Raw genomic sequence first — 27,587 nt, forward strand, 5'->3', positions numbered from 1 at the left:
ACTAGTACTGAGGTAGAATCAGTAATCAAAAACCTCCAACAAAGACAAGCCTAGGACCAGATAACCTCACTGGATAATTCTACTGAATAATATAAAGAATTAACACCAGTCCTTCTCAAACTCTTTCAAAAATTTGAAGAGAAGGGATTGCTACAAAACTCACTTTATGAGGACAGTGATACCCTGATACCAAAATCAACAATACTACAAAAAAAGAAAATTAAGAACAATGTTCCTGATGAATATTGATGCAAAAATCCTCAACAAAATACCAGCAAAATAAACTCAACAACACATTTAAAAGATTGTGCACCATGACTAAGTGAGATTTATTCCTAGCATGCAGGGATGGTTGAACATATGAAAATCAATCAATGTAATACACCATATTAACAGAATTATTGACAAAACCACATGATAATTTCAGTTGATACAGAAAACTGTTTGATAAAATTCAATACCCTTTCATGATGAAAACATTCAACAGGAGTTACCTGGTGGCTCAGTGGGTTAGGGGTCCAGCATTGTCACTCCTGTGGCGTGGGCCACTACTGTGACACAGGCTCAATCCCTGGCCCAGGAACTTCCACATGCTGCAGGTGCAGCCAAAAAAATGAACAAGAATAATTAATTAATTAAATTTTTTATTCAAAAAAATTCATTAAACTAGGAAACTACCTCAACATAATAAAGTCCACATATAAAGGGCCCACAGCTAACATCATACTCAGTGGTGAAATACTGTAAGCTCTCTTTTGAAGGTCAGAAACAGAGCAAAAGATACTGTCTCACCAGTTCTTTTCAACATAGGAGTGGAAGTCTTAGCCAGAGTAGTCAGTCGAGAGAAAGAAAGAAAAGCCATGCAAGTTTAAAAGGAAGAAGTGAAATCTGTGTTCATAGATGACATGATCCTATATGCAGAAAACTCTGAAACAGGAAAACAGGACTAAAAGACAAATTCAGCAAAATTACAGCGCACAGAATAAACACTCAAAAATCAGTTGTGGGAGTTCCCATTGTGGCTCAGTGGTTAACAAATCCGACTAGGAACCATGAGTTTGCGAGTTCGATCCCTGGCCCTACTCAGAGGGTTAAGGATCCGGCATTGCTGTGGACTGTGGTGTAGGTCGCAGACGTGGCTGGGATCCCACTTTGCTGTAGCTCTGGTGTAGGCCGGCAGTACAGCTCTGATTAGACCTCTAGCCTGGGACTCTCCATATGCCACAGGTGTGGCCATAGAAGAGACAAAAAGACCAAAAAAAAAAAAATCAGTTATGTTTCTATACACTAACAATTTTTTTAAAAAAACCCATTTACAGTAGCATCAAAAAGAACAAAATAATTAAGAATGAACTTAATTATGGAGGTGAAAGACATGTACACTGCAAACTATAAAACATTGGTGAAAGAAATTAAATGTGACACAAATAAATGGAAAATCCTGTGTTCATGTATTAGATGACTTACTACTGTTAAAATACCATACAATCCAAAGCAGGCTATAGATGTGATGCAATTCTGTCAAAATCCAAATGGCATTTTTCTTTTGCAGAAATATAAAAAAATCCTAAAATTCATATAGAATTTTAAAGAAACCCAAATAACTCAGATAATCTTGAAAAGTAAAACAAAGCTGGAGGCCTCCTAGTTCCTGATTTCAAAACATAATTCAAAATTACATTCATCAAAACAGTTTGATATTGGCATAAAGACAGACATGTAGACCCCATGGAAGAGAATAACAGGGAAGTCACAAAAAGATCTTACATCATTACTTGTATAAAATTTCAAAACAATACTCAAATATAAAGTAAAAGTGTTAAAACTAAATAGAAAGGATCTAAACCACTTAAGGGAAGTGCTAACTCCTGAAGGAGGAAATAGGATGAGGAGACAAGTGTTTAAACTATAAATGAAGCATTTTATTTCTTTTTTTTTTGTCTTTTTGTCTTTTGTTGTTGTTGTTATTATTATTGTTGTTGTTGTTGCTATTTCTTGGGCCGCTCCCTCGGCATATGGAGGTTCCCAGGCTAGGGGTCCAATCGGAGATGTAGCCACCGGCCTACGCCAGAGCCACAGCAACTCAGGATCCGAGCCGCGTCTGCAACCTACACCACATCTCACGGCAACGCCGGATCGTTAACCCACTGAGCAAGGGCAGGGACTGAACCCGCAACCTCATGGTTCCTAGTCGGATTCATTAACCACTGCGCCACGACGGGAACTCCGCATTTTATTTCTTTAAGACATCGAATATAAGTATTAATAAAATGTGAGCATTATAAAATCTGGACAGTGGGTACACATTTGATATTTAATAATTATGTTTTTCCATACCTCATAAAGTATTTTATAATTAGACTTTTAAAAACTAAATGCAGGGAGTTCCTGATGTGACACATTGGGATTGGTGGCATCTTAGGAGTGCTGGGACATGGGTTTGATTCCCAGCCTGGCACGATGGGTTGGGATCCAGTGAGTGTTGCCACAGCTGTGACTTAGGTCCCTGGCCCAGGAGCTCCATATGCTGCAGGGTGGCCAAAAATGAACAACAAAAAAAAAAGACTAAAAAAAAAAAAAAAAAAACCCTTAAATGCAGTGTTACCTAGTAAAATAAAGAAAATGAAAAGGTAATATTAATAATAAATTATTTACTGCCTTAAGGTCTTGTTTCCAAAATAGCAGGTGCAGTTCATAAAAAAAAAAAAAAGCCTTTAATCAGCCTTAGATTGCTTAATATGTATTCTTCTCTATAGTAGTTTTCCTTTTATTTACATATTTTTACACTCTACTCAATTACACTGGTCCCTTAAGACTTTTTTCTCAGAGTTATTTGTACTTTTCACTTTCTCGCTCTTAGACGGGAGAAGACAGTAGTCCAGAAAAGTGTCTAAACTCTGCTGACCACAGTCAGGAGAGCATGCTGAGAAATATTAGAGGAGCCTTTCTTTATAGCTGAGAAACTTCCATTTGTGTTAGATTGGGCCATTTTGTGAGGTGGGTTCATTTCTGAATTCATGACTGTTTCTTCATTAAGGATTTTTTAAAAAACAAAAAACACAATAGCATTGAGAACTTTGTTTAGATACTCATGTTGCAACAGAACAAAGGGTGGGGGGAAAAATTTAATTGTAATGTATACATGTAAGGATAAACTGACCCCCTTGCTGTACAGTGGGAAAATAAAAAAATTTTTAAAAAATTATGAAACATAAAAAAAAAACACAAAAAAACCCAAAAAATACGGGCAAATTCCCTGGTGCAGGACACAAAGTCCACTGAAGGATATCCATGCTGGTACCCCAGCTGGCAGTAACAGCAAAGGTAAAATGGTGATTAATTTAGTTAGTAGTTTAGGGCATTCTTAGTCAAGGCAAAGCTGTGATTTAATTAGTAAAATTCTTTATTTTACTTTTAACTTTCATTTTTTTAACTCAATGAATTTCATTACCTTTATAGTTGTACAGTGGTCATCACAACCCAATTTTATAGCATTTCCATCCCGAACCCTCAGTCCATCCCCCCAACCTCCCAACCCATCTCCTTTGGAAACCATAGGTTTTTCAAAGTCTGTGAGTAGGTATCTGTTCTGGAAAGAGGTTCATTATATCCTTTTTTTTTTTTAGATTCCACATATAAGCGATAGCATATGACGTTGGTGTCTTACTGTCTCAGTTCACTTAGCATAATAATTTCTAAGTCCATCCATGTTGCTACAAATGCCATTATTTGTTTCCTTTTTATGGCTGAGTAGTATTCCATTGTGTATAAGTACCACATCTTCATTATCCACTCTTCTGTCAGTGGACATTTAGGTTGTTTCCATGTCTTGGGTATCGTATATAGTGCTCAGTGAACATTGGAGTACAGGTATCTTTTCAAGTCATGGTTGGCTCTGGGTAGATGCCTAGGAGTGGGATTCCTGAATCAAATGGTAATTCTATTTTTAGTTTTTTGAGGAACCTCCATATTGTTTTGTATAGTGGTTGTACCAATTTTCATCCCTACCTACAGTGTAATAAGGTTCCCTTTTCTTCACACCCTCTCCAGCATTTATTGTTTGTAGACTTTTTGATGACAGCCATTCTGGCCAGTGTAAGGTGGTGCCTCATAGTTGTTTCGATTTGCATTTCATGTGTTTTTTTTGGCCATCTGTATGTCTTCTTTAGAGAATTGTCTGTTTAGATCTTCTGCCCAGTTTTAATGGGGTTGTTTGATTTTTTGGTATTGAGCTACAGAAGGTGATTATAAATTTTGGAAATTAATCCCTTGTCAGTCACTTCATTTGCAAATATTTTCTCCCATTCTGTGGGTTGTCTTTTCATTTTGTTTAGGGTTTTTTTTGTTTTGTTTTGTTTTTTGTCTTTTTGCTATTTCTTGGGCCGCTCCCGCAGCATATGGAGGTTCCCAGGCTAGGGGTCCAATCGGAGATGTAGCCACCAGCCTACACCAGATCCACAGCAACGCGGGATCCGAGCCGCGTCTGCAACCTACACCACAGCTCACCGCAACACCAGATCGTTAACCCACTGAGCAAGGGCAGGGACCGAACCCGCAACCTCATGGTTCCTAGTCGGATTCGTTAACCACTGCGCCACTACAGGAACTTCCTTGTTTAGGGTTTCCTTTGCTATGCAAAAACTTTTCAGTTTAATTAGGTCCCATTTGTTTATTTTTGTTTCTATTGTCAATACTCTAAGAGATGGATCTGAGAAGATGTTGCTGTGGTTTATGTCAGAGAGTGTTCAGCCTATGTTTTCTTCTAAGAGATTTATAGTAAGTGGTCCTATATCTAGGTCTTTAATCCATTTTGAGTTTATTTTTGGTATGGTGTTAGGAAATGTTCTAATTTCATTCTTTTACATGTAGCCATCAAGTTTTCCCAGCACCAATTATTGAAGGGACTCTCTTTTCTCCATTATATATTCTTGCCTCCTTTGTCATAGATGAGTTGACTGTAGGTGCGTGGGTTTAATCCTAGGCTTTCTGTCCTGTTCCTGATCTATATTTTTGTCTTTGTGCCAGTACAATATAGATTTGATGACTGTAGTTTTGTAGTATACTCTGAAGCCAGGGAGCCTGATTCCTCCAGCTTTATTTTTCTTTCTCAGGATGGCTTTGGCTATTCTGGGTATTTTGTGCTTCCAAACAAATGTCAAAATATTTTGTTCAGGTTCTGTGAAAAATGTCCTTGGTAATTTGATAGGGATTGCATTGAATCTGTAGATTGTCTTGGGCAATATAGTCATTCTTCCATTCCAAGATCATGGTATATCTTTCCATCTGTTTATGTCATCTTTGATTTCTTTCATCAGTGTCTTATAGTTTTCAGAGTACAGATCTTTTGTCTCTTTAGGTAGGTGTATTTTATTCTTTTTGATGTGGTGGTAAACGGGATTGCTTCCCCAATTTCTCTTTCTGATCTTTTGTTGTTAGTATATAGAAATGCTGTCGACTTCTGTGTATTAAATTTGTATCCAAATTCATTGATGAGCTCTAAAAGTTTTCTGATATGGTCTTTAGGATTTTAGGGGTATGATGTCATGTCATCTGCCAACAATGATAGTTTTACTTCTTCCTTTTCAATTTGGATTCCTTTTATTTCTTTTTCTTTTCTGATGCTGTGACTAGACTAGGACTTCCAAAACTATGTTGAATAGTAGTGGCAAGAGCAGACATCTTTGTCTTCTTCCTGATCTCAGTGGGAACTCTTTCAGCTTTTCACCATTGAGAATGGTATTAGCTTTGGGTTTGTCATATATGGCCTTTATTATGTTGAGGTAGGTTCCCTCTGTGCCCACTTTTTGGAGGGGTTTTTTGTCTGTTTTAATCAGAAATGGGTGTTGTATTTTGTCAAAGGCTTTTTCTGCATGCATCTATTGAGAGGATCATATGGTTTTTAATTCTTCAGTTTGTTAGTGTGGTGTATCACACTTATTTGCAGATATTGAAAATTCCTTGTATCTCTGGGATAAATCCCACTTGATCATGGTATACAGTCCTTTTAATGTATTGTTGGATTCAGCTTGCTAGTATTTTGTTGATGATTTTTGCATCTATGTTAATCAGTGAAATCGGCCTGTAATTTTCTTTTTTTGTGGTATCTTTGTCTGCTTTTGGTATCAGGGTGATGGTGGCCTCATAGAATGATTTTGGGAGTATTCCTTCCTCTGTAATTTTTTGGAATAATTTCAAAGGGTTAGGTGTTAGTTAGCTCTTTTCTAAATGTTTGATAGAATTCACCTGTGAAGCTATCTGGTCCTGGAGTTTTGTTTGTTGGAAGTATTTAAATCAGTTTCAATTTTGGTTATTGTGATTGGTCCATTCATCTTGTCTATTTCATATTGGTCTAGTCTTGGAAGATTGTATTTTTCTAAGAATTTGTCCATTTTATTGGCATATAGTTGACTTGTAATAATCTCTTATGATCCTTTGTATTTCTCTGATGTCTGCTGTTACTTCTCCTTTTTCATTTCTAATTTTATTGACTTGATTCTTCTCTCTTTTTTTCTTGATGAGTCCAGCTAAGGGTTTATCAATTTTGTTAATCTTTTCAAAGAACCAGCTTTTAGTTTCATTGATTTTTTCTATGGTTTTCTTCATTTCTGTTTCATATGTCTGCTCTGATCTTTTTGATTTCTTTCCTTCTGCTAACTTTGGGTCTTGTCTGTTCTCTCTCCAGCTGCTTTAGATGTAAAGTTAGGTTGTTTATTTGAGCTTTTTCTTGTTTCCTGAGGTAGGCTTGATTGCTATAAACTTCCCCCTTAGAACTGCTTTTGCTGCATCCCATAGGTTTTGGATTGTTGTATCTTTGTTGTCATTTGCTTCTAGTTATTTTTTAATTTCCCCTTTGATTCTTCAGTGATCCATTGGTTGTTTAGTAGCATGTTTAGTCTCCATGGGTTTGTGTTTTTTGCAGTTGTTTTCTTGTTGTTGATTGCCAATGGTATAGTGTTGTGGTCAGAAAAGATGCTTGATATGATTTCAATTTTCTTAAATTTACCAAGGATTGATTTGTGACCCAGAATATGGTCAATCTTAGAAAATATTCCATGTGCACTTGAGAAGAATGTGTATTCTGCTGCTTTTGGATGGAAAGTTCCACAAATATCATCTCATCCAATGTGTCATTTAAGGCCTATGTTTCCTTGTTGATTTTCTGTCTGGATGATCTGTACATTGTTGTAAGTGGGGTGTTAAAGTCCCCCAGTATTATTGTGTTATTGTTGATTTCTCCTTTTAAGATTGTTAATAGTAGCCTTATATATTGTGATCCTATGTTGGGTGCATAAATATTTAACAATGTTATATCTTCTTCTTGGATTGATCCTTTGATCATTAGGTAATGTCTTTCCTTGTCTCTTAAAATATTCTTCATTTTAAGGTCTATTTTGTCTGATATGAGTATTGCTACTCCAGCTTTATTTTGATTCCGGTTTTCATGGAATATTTTCTTCCATCCTCTGTCTTTCAATTTGCATGTGTCCCTAGAACTGAAGTGGGTCTCTTGAAGACATATATATATATATATATATATATATATATATATATATATATTGTGCTGGATATATATATATATATATATATTGTGCTGGATATATATATATATATATTGTGCTGGATATATATATATATGGGTCTTGTTTTTGTATCCATTCAGCCAGTCTGTGTCTTTTGGTTGGGACATTTAGTCCATTTTCATTTAAGGTAATTATTGATATGTATGTTCTTATTGCCATTTTATTAACTGTTCTGGATTTGTTTTCTTTGCTCTTTTTTCTTCCCTTCTTCTCTTGTTCTCTTGTCATTTAAGGACTGTCTTTAGTGTTGTATTTGAATTTCTTTTTCTTATTGGTGTGTCTGTCAATTGTAGATTTCTGGTTTGCAGTTACCCTGAAGATTTTTGTTTTGTTTTGTTTTTTTCCCCACTGTACAGCAAGGGGATCAAGTTATCCTTACATGTATACATTACATTTTTCCCCCACCCTTTGTTCTGTTGCTACATGAGTATCTAGACATAGTTCTCAATGCTACTCAACAGGATCTCCTAGTAAATCTATTCTAATTTGTGTCTGATAACCCCAAGCTCCTGATCCCTCCCACTCCCTCCCCCTCCCATCAGGCAGCCACACGTCTGTTTTCCAAGTCCATAATTTTCTTTTCTGAGGAGATGTTCATTTGTGCTGGATATTAGATTCCAGTTATAAGAGATATCATATGGTATTTGTCTTTGTCTTTCTGGCTCATTTCACTCAGGATGAGATTCTCTAGTTCCATCCATGTTGCTGCAAATGGCATTATGTCATTCTTTTTTATGGCTGAGTAGTATTCCATTGTGTATATATACCACCTCTTCCTCATCCAATCATCTGTCGATGGACATTTGGGTTGTTTCCATGTCCTGGCTATTGTGAAGAGTGCTGCAATGAACATGCGGGTGCATGTGTCTCTTTTAAGTAGAGTTTTGTCCGGATAGATGCCCAAGAGTGGGATTGCGGGGTCATATGGCAGTTCTATGTATAGATTTCTAAGGTATCTCCAAACTGTTCTCCATAGTGGCTGTACCAGTTTCCATTCCCACCAACAGTGCAGGAGGGTTCCCTTTTCTCCACACCCCCTCCAGCACTTGTTATTTGTGGACTTATTAATGATGGCCATTCTGACTAGTGTGAGGTGATATCTCATGGTAGTTTTGATTTGCATTTCTCTTATAACCAGCGATGTCAAGCATTTTTTCATGTGTTTGCTGGCCATCTGTATATCTTCCTTGGAGAAGAGTCTATTCAGGTCTTTTGCCCATTTTTCCATTGCTTGATTGGCTTTTTTGCTGTTGGGTTGTATATGTTGCTTATATATTCTAGAGATTAAGCCCTTGTCAGTTGCATCATTTGAAACTATTTTCTCCCATTCTGAAAGTTGTCTTTTTGTTTTCTTTTGGGTTTCCTTTGCTGTGCAAAAGCTTTTCAGTTTGATGAGGTCCCATGGGTTTATTTTTTCTCTAATCTCTATTGCTTTGGGAGACTGACCTGAGAAAATATTCATGACGTTGATGTCAGAGAGTGTTTTGCCTATGTTTTCTTCTAGGAGTTTGATGGTGTCCTGTCGTATATTTAAGTCTTTCAGCCATTTTGAGTTTATTTTAGTGCAGCAGTGCTCAGAGGGAAATTTATAGCAATACAGGCCTTTCTCAAAAAAGAAGAAAGATCCCAAATTGACAACTTAACCCTCCACCTAAGTGAATTAGAAAAAGAACAAAAAAGCCCTAAAGTCAGCAGAAGGAAGGAAATTATAAAGATCAAAGAAGAAATCAATAAAATAGAGACTCAAAAAACAATAGAGAAAATTAATAAAACCAAGAGCTGGTTCTTTGAAAAGGTGAACAAATTGACAAACCCCTGGCCAGACTCACTAAAAAGAGGAGAGGAAGAACCCAAGTAAACAAAATTATAAATGAAAAAGGAGAAATCACAACGGATACAGCAGAAATACAAAAAACCATAAGAGAATACTATGAACAACTATATGGCAACAAGTTTGACAATCTGGAAGAAATGGACAATTTTCTAGAATCTTGATTTTCTGAATCAAGTAGAAACAGACCAACTGAACAGACCGATCACTAGAAGTGAAATTGAAGATGTCATAAAAACACTCCCTACAAATAAAAGTCCAGGACCAGATGGCTTCACAGGTGAATTCTATCAAACATATAAAGATGAACTGGTGCCCATCCTCCCTAAACGCTTTCAAAAGGTTGAAGAAGAAGGAACACTCCCAAAGACATTCGATGATGCCACCATCACCCTAATTCCAAAACCAGACAAAGATAACACCAAAAAGAAAACTATCGGCCAATATCATTGATGAATATAGATGCAAAACTTCTCAGCAAAGTTTTAGCCAACCGAATCCAACAACATATCAAAAAAATTATACACCATGACCAGGTTGGGTTCATCCCAGGTTCACAAGGATGGTTCAACATACGCAAATCAATCAACATCATACACCACATTAACAAGAGAAAAGTCAAAAATCATATGATCATCTCAATAGATGCAGAAAAAGCATTGGACAAAGTCCAACATCCATTCATGATCAAGACCCTCGCCAAAGTGGGTATAGAGGGAATATTCCTGAATATAATCAAAGCCATTTATGAGAAACCCACAGCAAATATAATCCTCAATGGGGAAAAACTGAAAGCCTTCTCACTCAAATCTGGAACAAGACAGGGATGCCCACTCTCATCACTGCTCTTCAACATAGTTTTGGAAGTCCTAGCCACAGCGATTAGACAAACAAAAGAAATAAAAGGCATCCATATAGGAAGAGAAGAGATAAAACTATCATTGTATGCAGATGAAGTTTTGATATAGTAGTATATATATATGAAATTGTTTTAAGTTGTTGGTCACTTAATTGCAAGTGTATCTCCTGCATTTGTACTCTCCTCTCCTCACAATTCCTGATTTTGGTGGTATATTTGTGTGTGGATGATTTCCTACCTTTACTGTATGTATGCCTTACCTGTGAGCCTTGTCATTTGTAATATTTTTGTTTCTAGCTGTGGCCTTTTCTTTTCCACCTAGAGAAATTCCTTTAGTATTTGTTATAAAGCTGGTTTATTGGTGCTGAGTTCTCTTACCCTTTGCTTGTCTGTAAAGCTTTTGATTTCTCCTTCAAATCTGAATGAGAGCCTTGCTGGGTAGAATAATCTTCGTTGGAGGTTTTTTCCTTTCATCACTTTAAGTATATCATGCCACTCCCTTCTGGCATGCAGAGTTTCTGCTGAAAAATTTGCCAATAACCTTATCAGGGTTCCCTTGTTTGTTATTTGTGTCTTTGCCCTAGCTGCTTTCAGCATTTTCTCTTTGTCTTTAATGTTGGTCAGTTTGACTAATATGTGACTCAGGGTGTTCCTCCTTGGGTTTATTTTATATGGTATTCATTGTGCTTCCTGGATTTGAGTGAATGATTCCTTTCCATGGTAGGGAAGTTTTCAGCTTCAAATATTTTATCTCTTGAAATATTTTCTCCGGCCCTTTCTCTCTCTCTTCTCTTTCTGGCACCCCTATAATGCAGCTATTGGTGCATTTAACGTTGTCCCAGAGTTCCCTTAGACTGTCTTTATTTATTTTCAATATTTTTTCTCTTTTCTGTTCCACATCAGTGATTTCCACTAGTCTGTACTCCACCTTGCTTATTCATTCTTCTGCCTCCTGTATTCTGCTGTTGTTGCTTCTGTTGAATTTTTTATTTCAGTTATTGTATTTTTCATCTCTGTTGCATAATCCTTAAATCTTCTATTTCTTTGTTCAGTGTTTCTTGTAATTTATCAGTCTTTGCCTCCGGGAAGTTTCTGCTGTGGCACAACAGAAATGAATCCGACTCGTATCTATGTGGATGTAGGTTCAATCCTTGGCCCTGCTCAGTGGGTTGGGGATCCACTGTTGTTGTGAGGTGTGGTGTAGGTCGCCGACATGGCTCAGATCCTGTGTTGCTTGTGGCTGTGGCATAGGCTGGCAACTATAGCTCCAATTCAACCCCTAGCTTGGGAACTTCCATGTGCTGCGGGTGCAGCCCTAAAAAGCAAATAATAATAATAATAATAAAATGGAATCTGATACCCAACATACTTTTTGAGTCTCTTTATGAGCCTTGAAAAATCCTACTTTTAAGACATAAAACCATTAAGTTCTGTTCTCCATCCACAAAAGAACCTGGGTTCCTAAAAGCCTAAATGAAGCTCATAACTCTAAGACTACAGTTCTCTAGTGAATTATAAATTCAACCATGTGTGTTATCTTGTCTTGAGTAGAAACTGATTTCATGAAACCAGGTAGTGGAATGGCATCATGGTAACATTTGTAAGAGCTGCCAAACATGCTGGAGCCTTTATAGTTGTTGCTGTCATAAGTTATTATAATAATTAAAGTATGTATCATAATAATATGTAAGTTTCTCCTACTATATATCTGAAGTTATCTGTACATTTTTAAGAATTAAAAATAAAGTTGACTTTGAATACAGTATTGTGGGCGAACTACTTTCTGATACACTTGAATCCAGTTATTCCTACTATTTATGAAACTTGGGTTTTGTCATTACTTTCCTTGTGCTAGCATGACTTCAAATGTTCAAACAGCCAAAAGAGTCTCAGACTTAAGTCCCTTATAAACAATGCTATGCTGCTTTTCTCTGTGGTTTTTTTTTTTTAATAGATGGTCTCTACATTTTTTTCTTTCACCACTTGAATGTTTAAAGTTGATTTCAAAAGATTCAAAAGCCTCATAGAAAATATATAAATTAACCTCATAACTTGAACGCATAAATGGTTAGTGGAACAAAAGGAAAAAACAGGAAAATCTGTTTGATTTTCTTTTGCATTATTTCTAGAGGCCTGATAAATGGTCTTGTCAGAGTGCTTTAAATAGAGTTTCACTCGCCACCAAGTAAAATCAACAATTCAGTGACAGAATGTTTAAAATCTCTCTTTCTCTTTGCTACAAACTGTCTAGAAGGAGCAACATTCTGGACTTCCTGAGCATCATCAGTTTATCTTGTAGTTCTATGGTTTGCTGCAGATGGTTTGGAAACTTCAGTACAACCACATGGGAAGAATGTCTCCAGCAGTATATCGTTACCCTGAGCCTTCTGCAGTTGAATTCTTGTACAAAAATCATTTGCAAGTGCTGCTCTGGCAATCAGTCAACACCTAATGCTTAGTGTAATCCAGTCTGGAAAATATTGCATAACTCCAGTTGAAGTTGAATCTGCACATTCTGGCAAGCTTTGGCCAAAAGAGGGAAACTGCGAGCACTTTGAAGCCTTTCAGAGGATTATCATTTGGTCTGCCTGCACTTTGGTAGAACCGAGAGCTGCCTCAATTTACATGAAACTTGAGAATTTTGCAGGATAATTATCCTGGACTTTTTTCAGCCTAATTGGGAGATACAATGTGCATGTAGCCCATAAGCTTCAGTGCTTGATAAATGCCTTTGGTGCTAAGGTCATCTTTTCCACCCACCCAGTCACCAGTGATAGTCTCTGACTCTTCTCCTCTCTTTTACCATAATGAGAAAAGTTGCCCTTACAGGTCCTTTAGAGAGGAGGACTGATGAGTTAAAGCAATGGAGGGCAAGATCGCCATCTCCTTCCCCTTGTATTTCAGAGTTCTGGATTTAGTATGAGTGCATGCAATTCTTAGGCATATTTTTCGGTTTGGCAAAACCTTCATAGAGCCCTTGCTCTATGCAAAATATTCTGCTAGATTCTGTGCAAAACATACAAAAACATTCTACATCAGATGCAAACACAATTTTTCCCTTTCCTGTCCTACCCACTTGGCTTGTATATTCCAAAAATTTAAGGTATTTTACAACTCAAGCTAAATATGTCTTTTCGTTAACAACTTAGATGATGGACTCAAAGATATATGAGTTAACTTTAGGTCTAAAACTACCTGGATGGTGAGTCAGAGAGAGATGTTAGAGCCCTGTGGAAAATAAATGCTGTCTGAGAAGGCCTCAGTCACTTAGGGAAGCGGTAAAGAATAAGAAACAAGCTATAGAAAGGGTGCATCTTTGAAAGGGAAAGACAAGCTCTTCATACATAAAAGCGAAATCATTGTGCAGTTCATTTAGAACTTAGGAGAACTTCACCATTGATTATCAAGAAAATAATACAACTAAATGATTTATAGGAATTAATTCATAAAAATGTAAACATTAAATACAATTCTGTCATGTTTCCGTAAGGTATTCAGACTATCACTAGAGCTGGATATCTAGTTCTGAGGACTGCTGTTAAAGTGAAGAGCAGTATTTCTCCAACTTTAGTGTGCCTAAGAATCCTCTGGGAAAAATGTAAACAATTTCCTTGGCCTCACTCCCGAGGATGCTGATGCTACTGATTCTAAGGACCGTACTTTGAATGGCCCTGTTGCAGAGAACTTGGATGGATCCTGAAGATTAAAGCGCAGGACTTACGAGGAATAGCAACTCTCATAAGCAACTCTGTAACTGGGAGAGTCAGATGAAAATGCAATGTAAAAAACTAAATCAGGTAGTGGGCTAAGCACCTGCATGTCCTCGCATTCCCTTTATACTCTCAGCTTTTAGAAGTGACAGGGGCATTTTTAACAAGTAAATTTATAATGCTGTAAAGGAAGAAGGGCTTTTGATGACCAGCAAACTATGAGAAAGGCTTAAAATGGTTTGCAGTGGAATGTTTTGTTTTTCTTTTCAGGGCCATACCCGCGGCATATGGAAGTTCCCAGGCTAGGGGTTGAATCTGAGCTGCAGCTGCTGGCCTACGCCACCGCCACAGCAACATCCAAGCCGCATCTGTGACCTACACCACAGCTCAGGGCAACACCTGATCCTTAACTCACTGACTGAGGCCAGGGATCGATCCCAAGTCCTCAGGGAGACTTGTCAGGTTCATTACCACTGAGCCACGACAGGAACTCCAGTAGTGGAATTTTTTCTTTTTTTTTTTTTAAGGCAAATACCACAGCCCAAAAGGTTTGCAAGAGAGATTACTGCAAAAACTAAGGGTTACTTGGGGGGCAGATTCAAGGAGTAGCAGGGTACCTGGCAGCGAACAAGATACTTGTTAGACTATTTGCAGTATAGCAGCCCCTTGGCTAGTCCCTTGTAAAAAGATTAGAACAGGTCAGAAGGTTCTAGGAGAAATTTCTTTACAAAGGTGAAAATGATAGACTAGCAGATATATTTGAATATATTGCAAGGAGGTTACATACTTGGGTGGGAGTTTGGGTTTACACTAATAGTCCAAAAAAGGCAGGGGAGGGGGATCAGTGAGCCAAATAATAGTCATTAAACCAAGGGAAAACAACGTGCTGATATCGCAAGAATGAGTTAGGCTTGAAAGTGGTTGTCTCTGAGCTCAGAAAACGGGAGTGGGAATCCTCTTTCAAAAGCTACCGTTTTTCGTTAACTTTGAAGAGCTATTTGTCTGTTTAAGGTGGTTGTATCTATATGTTTGAAAATAATACATAAATAATACGTTTAAAAAGGGGGATGGGGGATATCCCAGGTCCTTACAACGGTCTTCCAAAGTGTGACTTCCGCCTCCTATCCCACATTCACTGTGGTCTTGCCACCTCAGCCTCATCTTATACTGGGATACTCCAGGTCTCCGAGTTGGCTTTGCATCTGCCTGTGTGACATTTTTCTCCCAGATACCTATGTGGTTTGTTCATACCCTTCCTTTAGATCTCTGTTCAAATGCCTCCCTTGGTAAATTCCTGCCCTCCTTTACCCCTCAGTGTTCTTTCAGCCTGGCACTGGATATCTTTGACATTTTCTTCTGCCATTCCTAAGCCTTATCTTTGCTTTTTTATCTCTGTCCCTGCCAACAGCCTTGACTATATAGTAAAGGTTCAAAAATATTTATTAAATGAATGAATAGGACACATACACATCAATTTAAAATCAAATTCACTGAAGAGGAAATGTAAGTGGGTAGCAAACATAAATATTCACTCTTAGAGGATGTCAGGAAAATGCAAATGAAAGCAGTGAGATAATTTTGCCCAGATTAGCAAGACACAAAATAGAATAATATCACTGGCAGGAGTAGAAAAGTAAGCTAGTAATCTTTTGGAAAGCAATTCAACCTACATATATTCACATTGGGGCACAAACAGGTACAGAGATACCACTGCTATGGTATTTAATAGTGAAAAACTAGATACAACCTAAATTGTATAAATGGAGATGTTGTTACAGGCAGCACATTTTTTAAAAAATGAGTGACACCTCTGTGTTCTGTATTGTGGTTTCATTTTGTTTCACAAAAAAAAAGACTACATTTCTAGATTGATGATTATATGTGAAAATACCTGGAGAAAGATTTAATAGTGTACACCCCAAACTTTCATTTTCTTGATCTCTAGTCGTTCATTTCTTCTTCTTTTTTTTTTTTTATCTTTATTTGTCTTTTTAGGGCTGTACCCTTGGCATATGGAGGTCTAATCGGAGCTATAGCCACCAGCCTACACCACAGCCACAGCAACGCCAGATCCAAGCCACGTCTGCGACCTACACCACAGCTCACTGCAACACTGGATCTTTAACCCCCTAAGTGAGGTCAGGGATCAAACCTGCAACCTCATGGTTCCTAGTCAGATTTGTTTCTGCTACGCCACTATGGGAACTCCCATTTATTCATTTAATATCTGTTTCTTGAGCTATAAGTAAGGAGTTGTTCGTATGTACTAGGAATGGGAGAGTGAGCAGAATAGGAAAAAGTGCCAGCCCTTATAGAGCTGATATGCTAGCAGGAAGAAAAAGACCATGAACAAAAAATAAGCAAATACATCATAGGGCAGGTGATGAAAATTACTCTGAAGAAAGGTAAAACAGGGTAAGAGATAAGAACAGTGAGATTCCAGGACATTTGCTACGTTCAGCTCTGCTGTCCAGTGGAAATTTTTGCAGTCATGGATAAGTCCTGTGAATTTGTACTGTCCGGTACATTAAGTCGCTAGCCTCATGTAGCTGTTGGGACTCTTGCTGTGTGCCTGGCGCAACTGAGGAACGGAATTTAAATTTCATTTCAGGGAACCTCCATATGCCGCGGGAGCGGCCCAAGAAATAGCAACAACAACAACAACAAAAAGACAAAAAAAAAAATAAATAAATAAATAAATAAATAAATAAATAAATTTCATTCCAGTTTAAATTGTTGTGTGTGACTGATTGCTACCGTATTGGTCAGTACGTGTGTATGTGGGTGTGTGGTCAAGGAACTCCCTCACGTAAAGCACCATTTGAGTTGAGACCTATAGGACGTGAAGGAGTTAACCATGTGTCCCAGGCAGAACAACAATAGGACCTTATTTGGAGTAGTTGGAGGCCAGTAAGGCCAGAGCAGGGTAAGAGTGGAAGGAGATGAAGCCAGAGGAACAGGAGAGGGCCCACCTGGAAGGCCTGGGCGACTAATTTAAGATTCGACGTTTTCTCTCTGTGAGGTGGGAAACCATTACAAAGCTTTGAGCAGACAAGGGACGCGATATGAAGTTTTAAAGGGTTGCTGGAACTATTCTGATGATAAACAGTGGGGGTGAGGTCAGAAGCAGGGAGAAAGTTAAGAGGCTCCTGCAGTAACCCAGGCTGGAGGTTATGGTGGATTAGTGGGTAAGGATGCATGTATAGAGAAGTAGTCAGATGAATTGATGGTGTTAGTTGCTGGCAGATGAGGGACGGGAGAGAAAAGGAGGCACCTGGGATGGGCTTCAAGGATTTGGGCTTGAGCAGATGAGACAGGGAGCCCTGGGGAAGAGAACATCTGGGGAAGGAATTGAGATTCTCTTTGGGGCAAGGGTAAGCTGGAGGGACCTGTAGATAGTTAAGCCACAGTCCTGACAGTAGGTAATATTAAAATGGGAATTGCAGCTATAAGGTTTCTTCCTCAAGAACTGTGTAAGAGAAGTGTGTTCAGGTAAAGCAAATGACCTGTCATGAACCTTTTCAGCATGAAGATTTTCTGTGCCCTGAACTACATGTGGCTCTAAGATTTAGGTCCTTAATTCTCATTTTATTGATTCCATAGAATGGCTCCTGAACGAGTAACGTCTCTGTCACGAGTCTGTGTCCCACTTGTTACTCTGCCTGAATTCGAACCACTGGTGGAGGCTCTACTCACCTACCATGGACACGAACCTCAAGAAGTGCTCTGTCCTGAGTTCTTTGATGCTGTAAATGAGGCCTTTTTGCTGTAAGTGATGACCATTTACCTTATCATCCAATTTTGTTTTTCCTTGGACAGTACTTTATTCTGTATGTTGGAAATGCAGTTTGCAAATGTTTTAGTTTCAATACCACTTTACATTTTAAAAATTTTTTGAGAATCTCGGAGTTCCCATCACAGCACAGTGGAAATGAATCTTACTAGGACCCATGAGATTTCGGGTTCAATCCCTGGCCTTGCTCAGTGGGTTAAGGATCTGGCGTTGCCATGAGCAGTGGTGTAGGTCACAGATGCACCTCGGATCCTGTGTTGCTGTGACTCTGGTGTGCAGCCGTAGCTCTGATTCGACCCCTAGCCTGGGAACCTCCATATGCTGCAGGTGCGGCCCTAAGAAGAAAAAAAAAAAAAATTATTGAGGATCTCAATGAACTTTTTTATTTTATTTTATTTTATTTATTTTTTGTCCTTTTGCCATTTCTTGGGCTGCTTCTGGGGCATATGGAGGTTCCCAGGCTAGGGGTCCAATCGGAGCTGTAGCCACCAGCCTACACCAGAGCCCCAGCAACACGGGATCCGAGCCACATCTGCAACCTACACCACGGCTCACGGCAACGCCAGATCCTTAACCCACTGAGCAAGGCCAGGGATGGAACCCTCACCCTCATGGTTCTTAGTCAGATTCGTTAACCGCTGAGCCACGACGGGAACTACTCTTCAATGAACTTTTTAAAAAAGGTGAGTTCTATCAGTATGTACTATATTTGAAATTAAAACCAAAGTTTTAAAAATATTTGTCATTTGATTCAAAAATAATAATAAATTGATTATATGCTAATACGAATAGCATATTTTTTATTGAAAAACAATGACCTTTTCCAAGAGTAGTATTGTTTTCACATTTTTGCTTGTTTCACTTTTTTGATATTTGTTTTCACGTTCATCTCTTTGTTGTCTGACCTAGAAGACAACAGCTGAGTTCTCATGCATGTTTCTGTATTCAGTCTGGTGCAATATGTTGTTTTTGTTGAGATATTAAGAAAATCCAGCCTCACATAGAAATGTACTTGGAAAAGCAAGGAATATTTTAATAGCCATCTCAGATCATTGTGGATATTCTATGTAGACACCTCACCAAAAATTTAAAATGGTGGTTTTTAAAGGTTAGTTGCATTGTGAAGTCTGAAATTATATCAGTGAGCTTTTCATACTATTACCATAAAACCCATTGGTCTATCTTGCACTTTTAATGGATCTTATTTTGTAGCTTCATGCATAATTTATTTGGAAAATATTGGTTCATTAAGTTATGCAGATCTTCCAAACATTTGCATATTTCATTTGATATTATCAAAATTTGCATTCATCCATCACCAATCTCATTAGAAATGTCTTTAAGTGTTGGGAAGCCATAAAGCTCACATTACTGAAAACAAATTTCAAAGTGTTTCATTTCTGCTTTAAAACTCACATTTACTGTTGGTTACAAATATTGTCAAGTTGTTTTCCTTGAGGTGCTAGGGTCACTTCACTAATTTTTGAGAGAGTATGTACCAGATGCTCAAGCCTGAATAACCATTGTTTGTCTGCCGGTCATTTTTTCAAGTAAATTTCCAAGAGGGGGGAAAAAAAGTAGCTAGTTGGTCTTGCAGCTCAGCAAGTTGCACAAGTGCTTTTTCTCTAAACAGTCATTGTTTTTTTGGTTTGTAGCAGAAATGCTTTATGCATACTTTCCTTTACGTGACACAGGGATTCTTTTTTAATTGAAAGTATCCTCGAGAGTAAAAGTTAATAAAATTAATATTTTATATTAATATTTTTCATCAGTGCATTTTTATGTGAAACTGGCAGTGTTTTCACCGTGCATATGTAGTGGTAAAGAACACAGTGACTGCTGCCCCTGCTGCGATGTGTGCTAGGCACCACAGTTTACTCATTATTGCTTTTGCACCACAAGTGCAAATGTCAACGCAGTTGCTCCAGAAAACTGTGAGATTCAAAATTGTTATTCAGCCCTGTTACACACGTGTACAGAAATACATGTGTGTATTGCCAAGTTCACTGAAAAGAACTCCTGTCCTTCATTGGTGCTGATACCAGATGAATACAAGCAACACAGCTAGTCCAGCCACATCTAGAGATTCAATTTTAAGGCAGAAGTACAGTTCTGTTGATGAAATGCTAATTTATCACATACTTATTTGAATTATTTAATTCCTTTTTGTTTAGACTGAACAAATGATCTCAAGTTGATGCTGCAATTAATTAGCACTATGATAATATCTTAAAACATCTTACTATTAAGTAAGACACAATTAGGTCAATTATTAACGTGAGTAAAGCCAAGGGAGAAAAAACTCTCCTCACATTTGTTTTTCCTTCACAGTTTAGCCCATTGCTTTGGAGTAGACGTCTCACTCTCCCGAGTCAGAGAAACCTCTGATGTTTTGTTTTCATCCTTTCCCAATGAAACAAGTGTGAGAAGAGAAGTCTTTGAATTTTCCTCTGTAAAGTCAATGATCCATTTTTTATAAGTAAATTTTATTTTTGAATAAGATATTAAAGTCTAAAATAAATCTAAAAATATGTTATATTTATGTAATTTTAAAATATAGATAGTAATTTAGATAAAATCTAGAAAAGTTAAAAAAATTTTTAATATTATTACAAAATAAGATCAAAATGGCCTGCTTGTTATGTTTCCATGTTGACACAAAAGAAAATATCAGAATTTTTATTTATTTTATTAGTGTTTATTTTTTTCTTCGCTTTATTGAGATGTGTGACATATAACACTGTATAAGTTTAAGATGTACCGTGAGTTAATTTGGTATGCTTTTATACGGCAAAACGACTACCACAGCAGCGTAGTCACTTCCTTCACATCACATGGTTACCATTTCTGGTTTTTGTGGTGAAAGCTTTTAAGAGCTCCTCTCTGAGCAACTTTCAAACATGCAATACAGTGTTATTAACTATAATCACCATGCTGTACACTATTAGATCCCCAGCCCTTACTCCTCTTATAACTAGAAGTTTGTATGTTTCTTTTTGATTAACATCCTCCCATCTCCCCTCCTCCCCAGTCTCTGGTAACCATCATTCCAGTCTCTGTTTCTATGAGTTCAGCTTTTTTAGATTCTACATAAAGCGATATCATATTTGTGTTTTTCTTTCCAGTTTCTTTCACTTAATATAATTCCCTCCCTGTTGTCACAACCGAGGATTTCCCTTCTCATGACTGAATAATAGCGCTGTGTGTATGTGTGTGTATGTGTGTGTATGTATAATGTCTTCTTTGCTCATTCATCTGTTGATGGACAGTTAGGTTGTTTTCATATCTTGGCTATGGTGAATATACTGCAATAAATATGAGTGTAGATATCTTTCTGATATGCTGTTTTCCATTCCTTTGGATATATACCCAGAAGTGGGATTGCTGGATCCTGTGGTGGTTTTAATTTTAATTTTTTGAGTAGCCTCTGTACTGTTTTCAGTAGTGGCTGCACCAGTTTGCATTCCCACCAATTGTGCACAAAGGTTCCCTTTTCTCCGCATTCTCACCAACACTTGTTTTATCTTTTTCATGATAACCATTCTAATAAGTGTGATTTTAATTTGCATTTCCCTGGTGATTGATTAGTGATATTGAGTGCTTTTTCATGTACCTGTTGGGTATTTGCATATCTTCTTGGGAAAAATGTCTATTTCAGATGCTCTGCCCATTTTCTAATCAGATTTTTTTTCTATTGAGTTAGGAGTTATTTATATGTTTTAGATGTTAACCCCGTATCAGACATATGATTTGCAAATATTTTCTCCCATTCTAAGTACTTTTTCATTGGTTGACTGAAGAAGCTTTTTGAAGCAGAAAAGCTTTTTGTTTGATATAGTCCCACTTATTTATTTTTGCTTTTGTTGCCTTTGCTTTTGGTGTCAAATCAAAAAAATCATTGCCAAGACTAATGTCATTCTTGTCCCCTATATTTTCCTCTAGGATTTTTATGTTTTAGGTCTTAACATTCAATTCCTTAACCCATTTTGAGTTGATTTTTGTGTTTGGCTTAAGATAGGAGTCAAGTTTCAATTTTTGCATGTGGCTGTTCAGTTTTCCCAGTATCACTTATTGAAGCATTTTATATACTTGACCCCTTTGTTGTAACTTAGTTGATCCATATATGGGTGGGTTTATTTCTGGGCTCGCTATTCTGTTCTGATCTATATGTTTTTATATACCAGTGCCATAGTGTTTTGATTACCATAGCTTTATAATATAGTTTGAAATCAGATTATGATGCCTTCAGCCTGTTTTTTCTCAAGATTGCTTTGGTTAATTGGGACTGACTGTGGTTCCATACACATTTTAGGATTGTTTTTTCTGTTTTGTGAAAAATAACATTAGAATTTTGATAGGGGTTGCATTGAATCTGTAGATTGCTTTGAGTAGTATGGACATTTTAACAATATTAATTCTTCTCATCTGTGAGGACAGGATACATTTCCATTTATTTGTGTTGCCTTCAGTTTCTTTCCTCAAAGTCATGGTCGTCAGTGAAAAGATCCTTAGCCTCGTTGGTTAAATTTGTTCCTAGGTATTTTATACTTTTTGATGCAATTATAAATGTCATTGTTTTCTTAATTTCTTTTTTAGGTAGTTTATTGTTAATGTATAGAAATGCAAAATTGATTTTCATATTGATTTTGTATCCTACAACTTTGCTGAAGTTGTTTATTAGTTGTAACAGTTTTCTGGTGAAGTATTTAGGGTGTGTGTGTGTGTGTGTGTGTGTGTGTATCTCTTGTCATGTGCAAATAGAGGCAGTTTTACTTCCTACTTTCAGATTTGAATGCCTTATTTATTTCTCTTTCTTGCCTAATTGCTCTGACTAGGACATCCAGTGTGTGTGTAGTTGGGGGGGGGGGTTTCCCCACACCAATGATCAGTTCTCTGACACTAGCAGGTTGTTTAAGAATTCAATTCAATTCTGTTACTATCAAAGATAGCATTGGATTGCACAAGAAAAGGGCTCAGTTGTACAAGACTACCTTCTACTTCAGATGCATTTACAAGCCCAGGTTGTTGCCTATCTTCTAACTGATAAATTGGAGGTTCCCACAACTCCTTCCTTGGGTTTGATTTAATTTGCTAGAATGGTTTACAGAATGCAGAGAACCATTTTACTTACTAGACTACTGGTTTATTATAAAAAGATATAATTCAGGAAGAGCCATATGGTAGAGATGCATAGCGCAAGGTATGAGAAAAGGGTGCAGAGCTTTCTTGCTCTCTACAGGCATACCACTCTCCCCTGATTTCCACATATTTACCAACCCAGAAGCTCTCCAGACACCAAACTTTGGATTTTAAGGGAGGCTTCATTCATAGGCATGATTGATTAAACCATTGGCTGTTGGCAAGTGATTCGACCTCCATATTTTTCTCTCCTTGGAGGTCCTTGGGGTGGGGCTAAAAATTCCAGCCCTTTAGTCACATGGTTTGTTCTCTTGGCAACCAGTCCCCATCCTTAGGTGAAGTCCAAAAGTCATCTCACTATCACAGCAAGAGATACCTTGATACTTCTCTTCACTTAGGAAATCCCAAGGATTTTAGGAACTCTGTGCCAGGAATGGGTTGAAGGTCAACCCATCACCAAACTTATAATCATTTTAGGTTTTCTTCTATGTTTAGTTTCCATTTTGAGGTAATATTTATAAAAGATAAAAGTTCTGTGCCTAGAATTGTTTTATTATTGATGTTCGTTTTTGCATTTGGTTTTTTATTTTTAATGTATTGTTGAATTTGGTTTGCTAATATTTTGTTGAGGATTTGTGCATCACTATTGATCAGGGATATTGGCTTGTAATTATCTGTCCTTGTGATGTCCTTGTCTGGTTTTGGTATCTGAGTAGTGCTGCCCTCATAAAATGAGTTTGGAAGTGTCCCCTTCTCTTCTGTGTTTTGGAATACTTTGAGGAAGATTGGTATTAATTCTTTAAATGTTTGGTAGAATTCACCAGTGAAGCCATTTGGCTGGACTTTTTTCTATTACAATTTTTTATTACTGTCTCAATCACCTTGTTGGTAGTTGGTTTTTCAGATTTTCTATTTCTTCATGATTCAGTGTTGGTAAGTTTTAGGTTTCTAGAAATTTATCCATTTCTTCTAGGTTGTTTAATTTGTTGATATATAATCTTTCTTAGTAGTCTCTTATGATCATTTGTATTTGGGTAGTGTCAGTTGTAATATCACCTCTTTTGTTTATAAATTTATTGGTTCTCTCTCTCTCTAGTTAGTTTAGCTTATCAATTCTTCCTCTCACAGATTGTGTCTTTGGGTTTTTTCTCTAAAAAGACATCACCAAACTTATAATCATTTTAGGTTTTCTCCTATGTTTAGTTTCCATTTTGAGGTAATATTTATAAAAGATGTAAGTTCTGTGCCTAGAATTGTTTTGTTATTGACATTTGTTTTTGCATTTGGTTCTTTATTTGATTGTTTTTTCATTTGCATTTGTTTTTGCATGTAGGATGTCTACTTACTCTAGCACCATGTGTTGACAAGACAATTTTTTACTCCACCGTATTACCTTTGCTCCTTTATCAAAAATCAGTTGACTATATTTAGGTCTATTTCTGGTCTATTTCATTGCTCTTTTTATCAACATCACCTTGCTTTTTTTTGGCCACACCAATGGCATGTGGAAGTTCCTGGGCCAGAGATCGAACCTGCCCCACAGCAGTGAAAACACCAGATCCTTAACTGTTAGGCCACCAGGGAACTTCAATACCACACTGTCTTGATTACTGTAGCTTTGTAGGAAATCTTGAAGTTGGGTAGTGTGAGTACTCAAACTTTGTGCTTCTCCTTCATTATCGTTTTGACTGTTCTGAGTCTTTTGCCTCTCTGTATAAACTTTAGAATCAGTTTATTGATAGCCACAAAGTAACTTTGTTAGGATTTTCATTGAGATTGCATTGTATGTATAGATCAAGTTGGGAAAAACTGATATCTTGATGAAGTTGAGTCTTCCTGTACATAAATGTCCTCCATTTATTTAGTTCTTTGATTTTCGTTCATCAGAGTTTTGCTATTTTTCTAATGTAGATCTTGTACATATTCTGTAGGATTTATACATAATGATTTAATCTGGGAATTACTAATGTAAATGATATCTTTAATTTCAAACTTTTCTTATTCACTGCTGGTATATAGGAAAGTAACTGGCTTTTGTATTTTAACTCATATCCTACAACTTTGCTAGAATTGCATATTAATTCCAGTTTTTTGTCAATTATTTTGGATTTTCTACACAAATAATTATTTCATCTATGGACAAGGCAGTTTCTTTCTTCCCAATCTGTATAGCCTTTATTTCCTTTTCTGTTCTTACTGCATCAGCTGGAATTTCTAGTATGAAGTTGAAAAAGAATGGTGCAGGGGAACATCTTGCCTTATACCTGATCTTAGTGGGCAAGCTTCGAGTTTCCTACCATTAAGTATGATATAAGATGTAGGATTTTTGTAACTACTCTTTATCAATTTGAGAAAGTGCCTCTCCATTCCTAGTTGACTGAGAGTTTTTGTATTGAATGGGTTCAGATTTTATCATTTGATAAATGATAGATGCTTTCTCTGCATCTATTTATATGATCATGTGATTTTTCCTTTTTGTGATGAATTCCTGTTGATGTGATGAATTACAGTAATTGATTTTCAAAAGTTGAGGCCAGTAATGCATATCTGGGACAAATTACCCTTGACCATGATGGCTTTTTAGGGCCTCACCCATGGTTTATGGAGGTTCCCAGGCTAGGAGTCCAATCAGAGCTACAGCTGCCAGCCAGAGCCACAGCCACAGCAATGCCAGATCCGAGCCACATCTGCGACTTACTCCACAGCTCATGGCAACATCAGATCCTTAACCTGCTGAGCAAGGCCAGGGATCGAACCCCACAAGCTCACAGTTCCTAGTCAGATTCATTTCTGCTGTGCCAGGACGGGAACTCCATCATGCTTAATTCTTTTTATACATTACTGGATTCTGTTTGCTAGTATTTTGTTGTTCATCAGAGTTATTTGTCCCTAAGTTTTCTTTTCCTGTAATGTCTTTGTCTGCCTTTGTAATTCTTGCATCATAAAATGAGTTAAAAGTATTCTCTCAGCTTCTGTCCTCCAAAAGGGATTGTAGAAAATTGGTATAATTTCTTTCTTCAGTGTTTAGTAGAATTCACCAGTGAAATCATCTAAGCTTGGTGCTTTTTTCTGTTTTGAAAGGTTATTCATTGTTTATTGAGTTTCTTTTAAGAGATACCGTCTATTTCTTCTTGTGTGAGTTTTGATACATTGTATCTTTCAAATCCATTTCATTTAGGTTACCAAATTTGTTGACGTAGACTTATTCAGAATACTCCTTTATTGTCCCTTCGATGCCTATGGGATCTGTAGTCATGTCTCCCCTTTCATTTCTGACGTTAGTAATTTGTGTCCTCTTTCTTTTTCTTAGCCAGGCTAGTTGATTTTACTGGTCTTCTCCACAACTAGCTTTAGGTTTCATTTCTCTATTGATTTCTTGTTTGCTATTTCAGTTGATTTCAGCTCTAATTCTCATTTTTTCTTCTCCTTACCTTGAATTTGTTTTGCTCTTCTTTTTCTAGGTACCTGAATTAGAAATTTAGATTACTCATTTTAGATACTTCTTTTTTTCTAAATATGTATTCAGTGCCATAAATTTCCCTCTAAGCATTGCTTTCACTGTATTCCACACATTTTGGTAAGTTATGTCATTTAGTTCAAAGTAATTTTAAATTTCTCTGGAGTATTTTTCCTTTGATTCATGCATTACTTAGAAGTGTGTTGTTAAATATCCATATAATTTGGGATTTTCAGGGTACCTTTCTGTTAACAATTGATTTCTAATTTAATTCCATTATGATATGATAACACATTGTATGATTTATGTTCCTTTAAATGTGTTAAGATATGTTTTATAGCTCAGAATATGGTCTGTCTTGGTGAATGTTCCATGTGAGCTTAAGAAAAATGTGTGTTCTGCTGTGGCTGGATAAAGTAGTCTGTAGATAACTGTTATATTCAGTTGATTGATGGTTTTGTTGAATTCAGTTATGTTTTTATAGATTTTTTTGCCTGCTGGATCAGTCCATTACTAATAGAGGGATGTTGAGGTCTCCAGCTATGAGAGTGGATTCACATGTTTCTCTTTGCAAGTTAACATAATTTGACATTTTGTTGTTAGACACATGCAAGTTGAGGATTGTTACATCTTGGAAAATTAACCTCTTTGTCATTATGTAAGAAGCTTCTTTAGTCTTGATAATTTTCCTTGCTTTGTGGGCTGATCTGTTTGAAATTAATGTAGCTACTCCCGCTTTCTTTTAATTAGTATTAGCCTGGTATATTTTTCTCCATTTAGTTTTAATTGATCTCTGTTTTTATATCTCATATGGGTTGCTCATAGACAAGGTATAGTTAGGTCTTGTGTTTTGATTCTCTTTGTCAATCTCAGTCTTTTAATTGGTACATTTAGACTGTCGAAGCTCAAAGTGATTATTGTCATACTTGAACTCACATCTGTTATATTTATTAATGTGTTATATCATTGCCCTTGTTATTTGCTCCTCTTTTTGTCTTCCACACTTTTTCTACCATTCATGCTTGTAATTGAGCATTTTGTATGATCTCATTTTTATCTCATTTCTTAGCATATTTGTTATACTTCATTTTTTTACCTTTTTTAGTGATTGCCCTAGAATTTGTAGTATCCATCTACAGTTAATCCAAATCCACTTTCACATAACTATACTGCTTCACAAGTAGTGTGAATGTACCTTATAATAACAAACTAATCCTA

At 36.9% G+C, this 27,587-nt stretch overlaps 1 protein-coding gene across 2 annotated transcripts in view; it reads left to right on the plus strand.

The window, feature by feature from the left end:
- FANCC (FA complementation group C) overlaps positions 1 to 27,587 on the plus strand; it is a 271,146-nt gene that overhangs the window by 194,823 nt on the left and 48,736 nt on the right. For both annotated transcript variants that reach the window (XM_047755023.1, XM_047755024.1), the window contains one exon: positions 17,584 to 17,748. In XM_047755023.1, the coding sequence (XP_047610979.1) occupies positions 17,584 to 17,748 (165 nt within the window). The remainder of the gene's footprint in view (positions 1 to 17,583; positions 17,749 to 27,587) is intronic.

The sequence above is a fragment of the Phacochoerus africanus genome, chromosome 12 (assembly GCF_016906955.1).
Source record: "Phacochoerus africanus isolate WHEZ1 chromosome 12, ROS_Pafr_v1, whole genome shotgun sequence".
Lineage (NCBI taxonomy): Eukaryota > Metazoa > Chordata > Mammalia > Artiodactyla > Suidae > Phacochoerus > Phacochoerus africanus.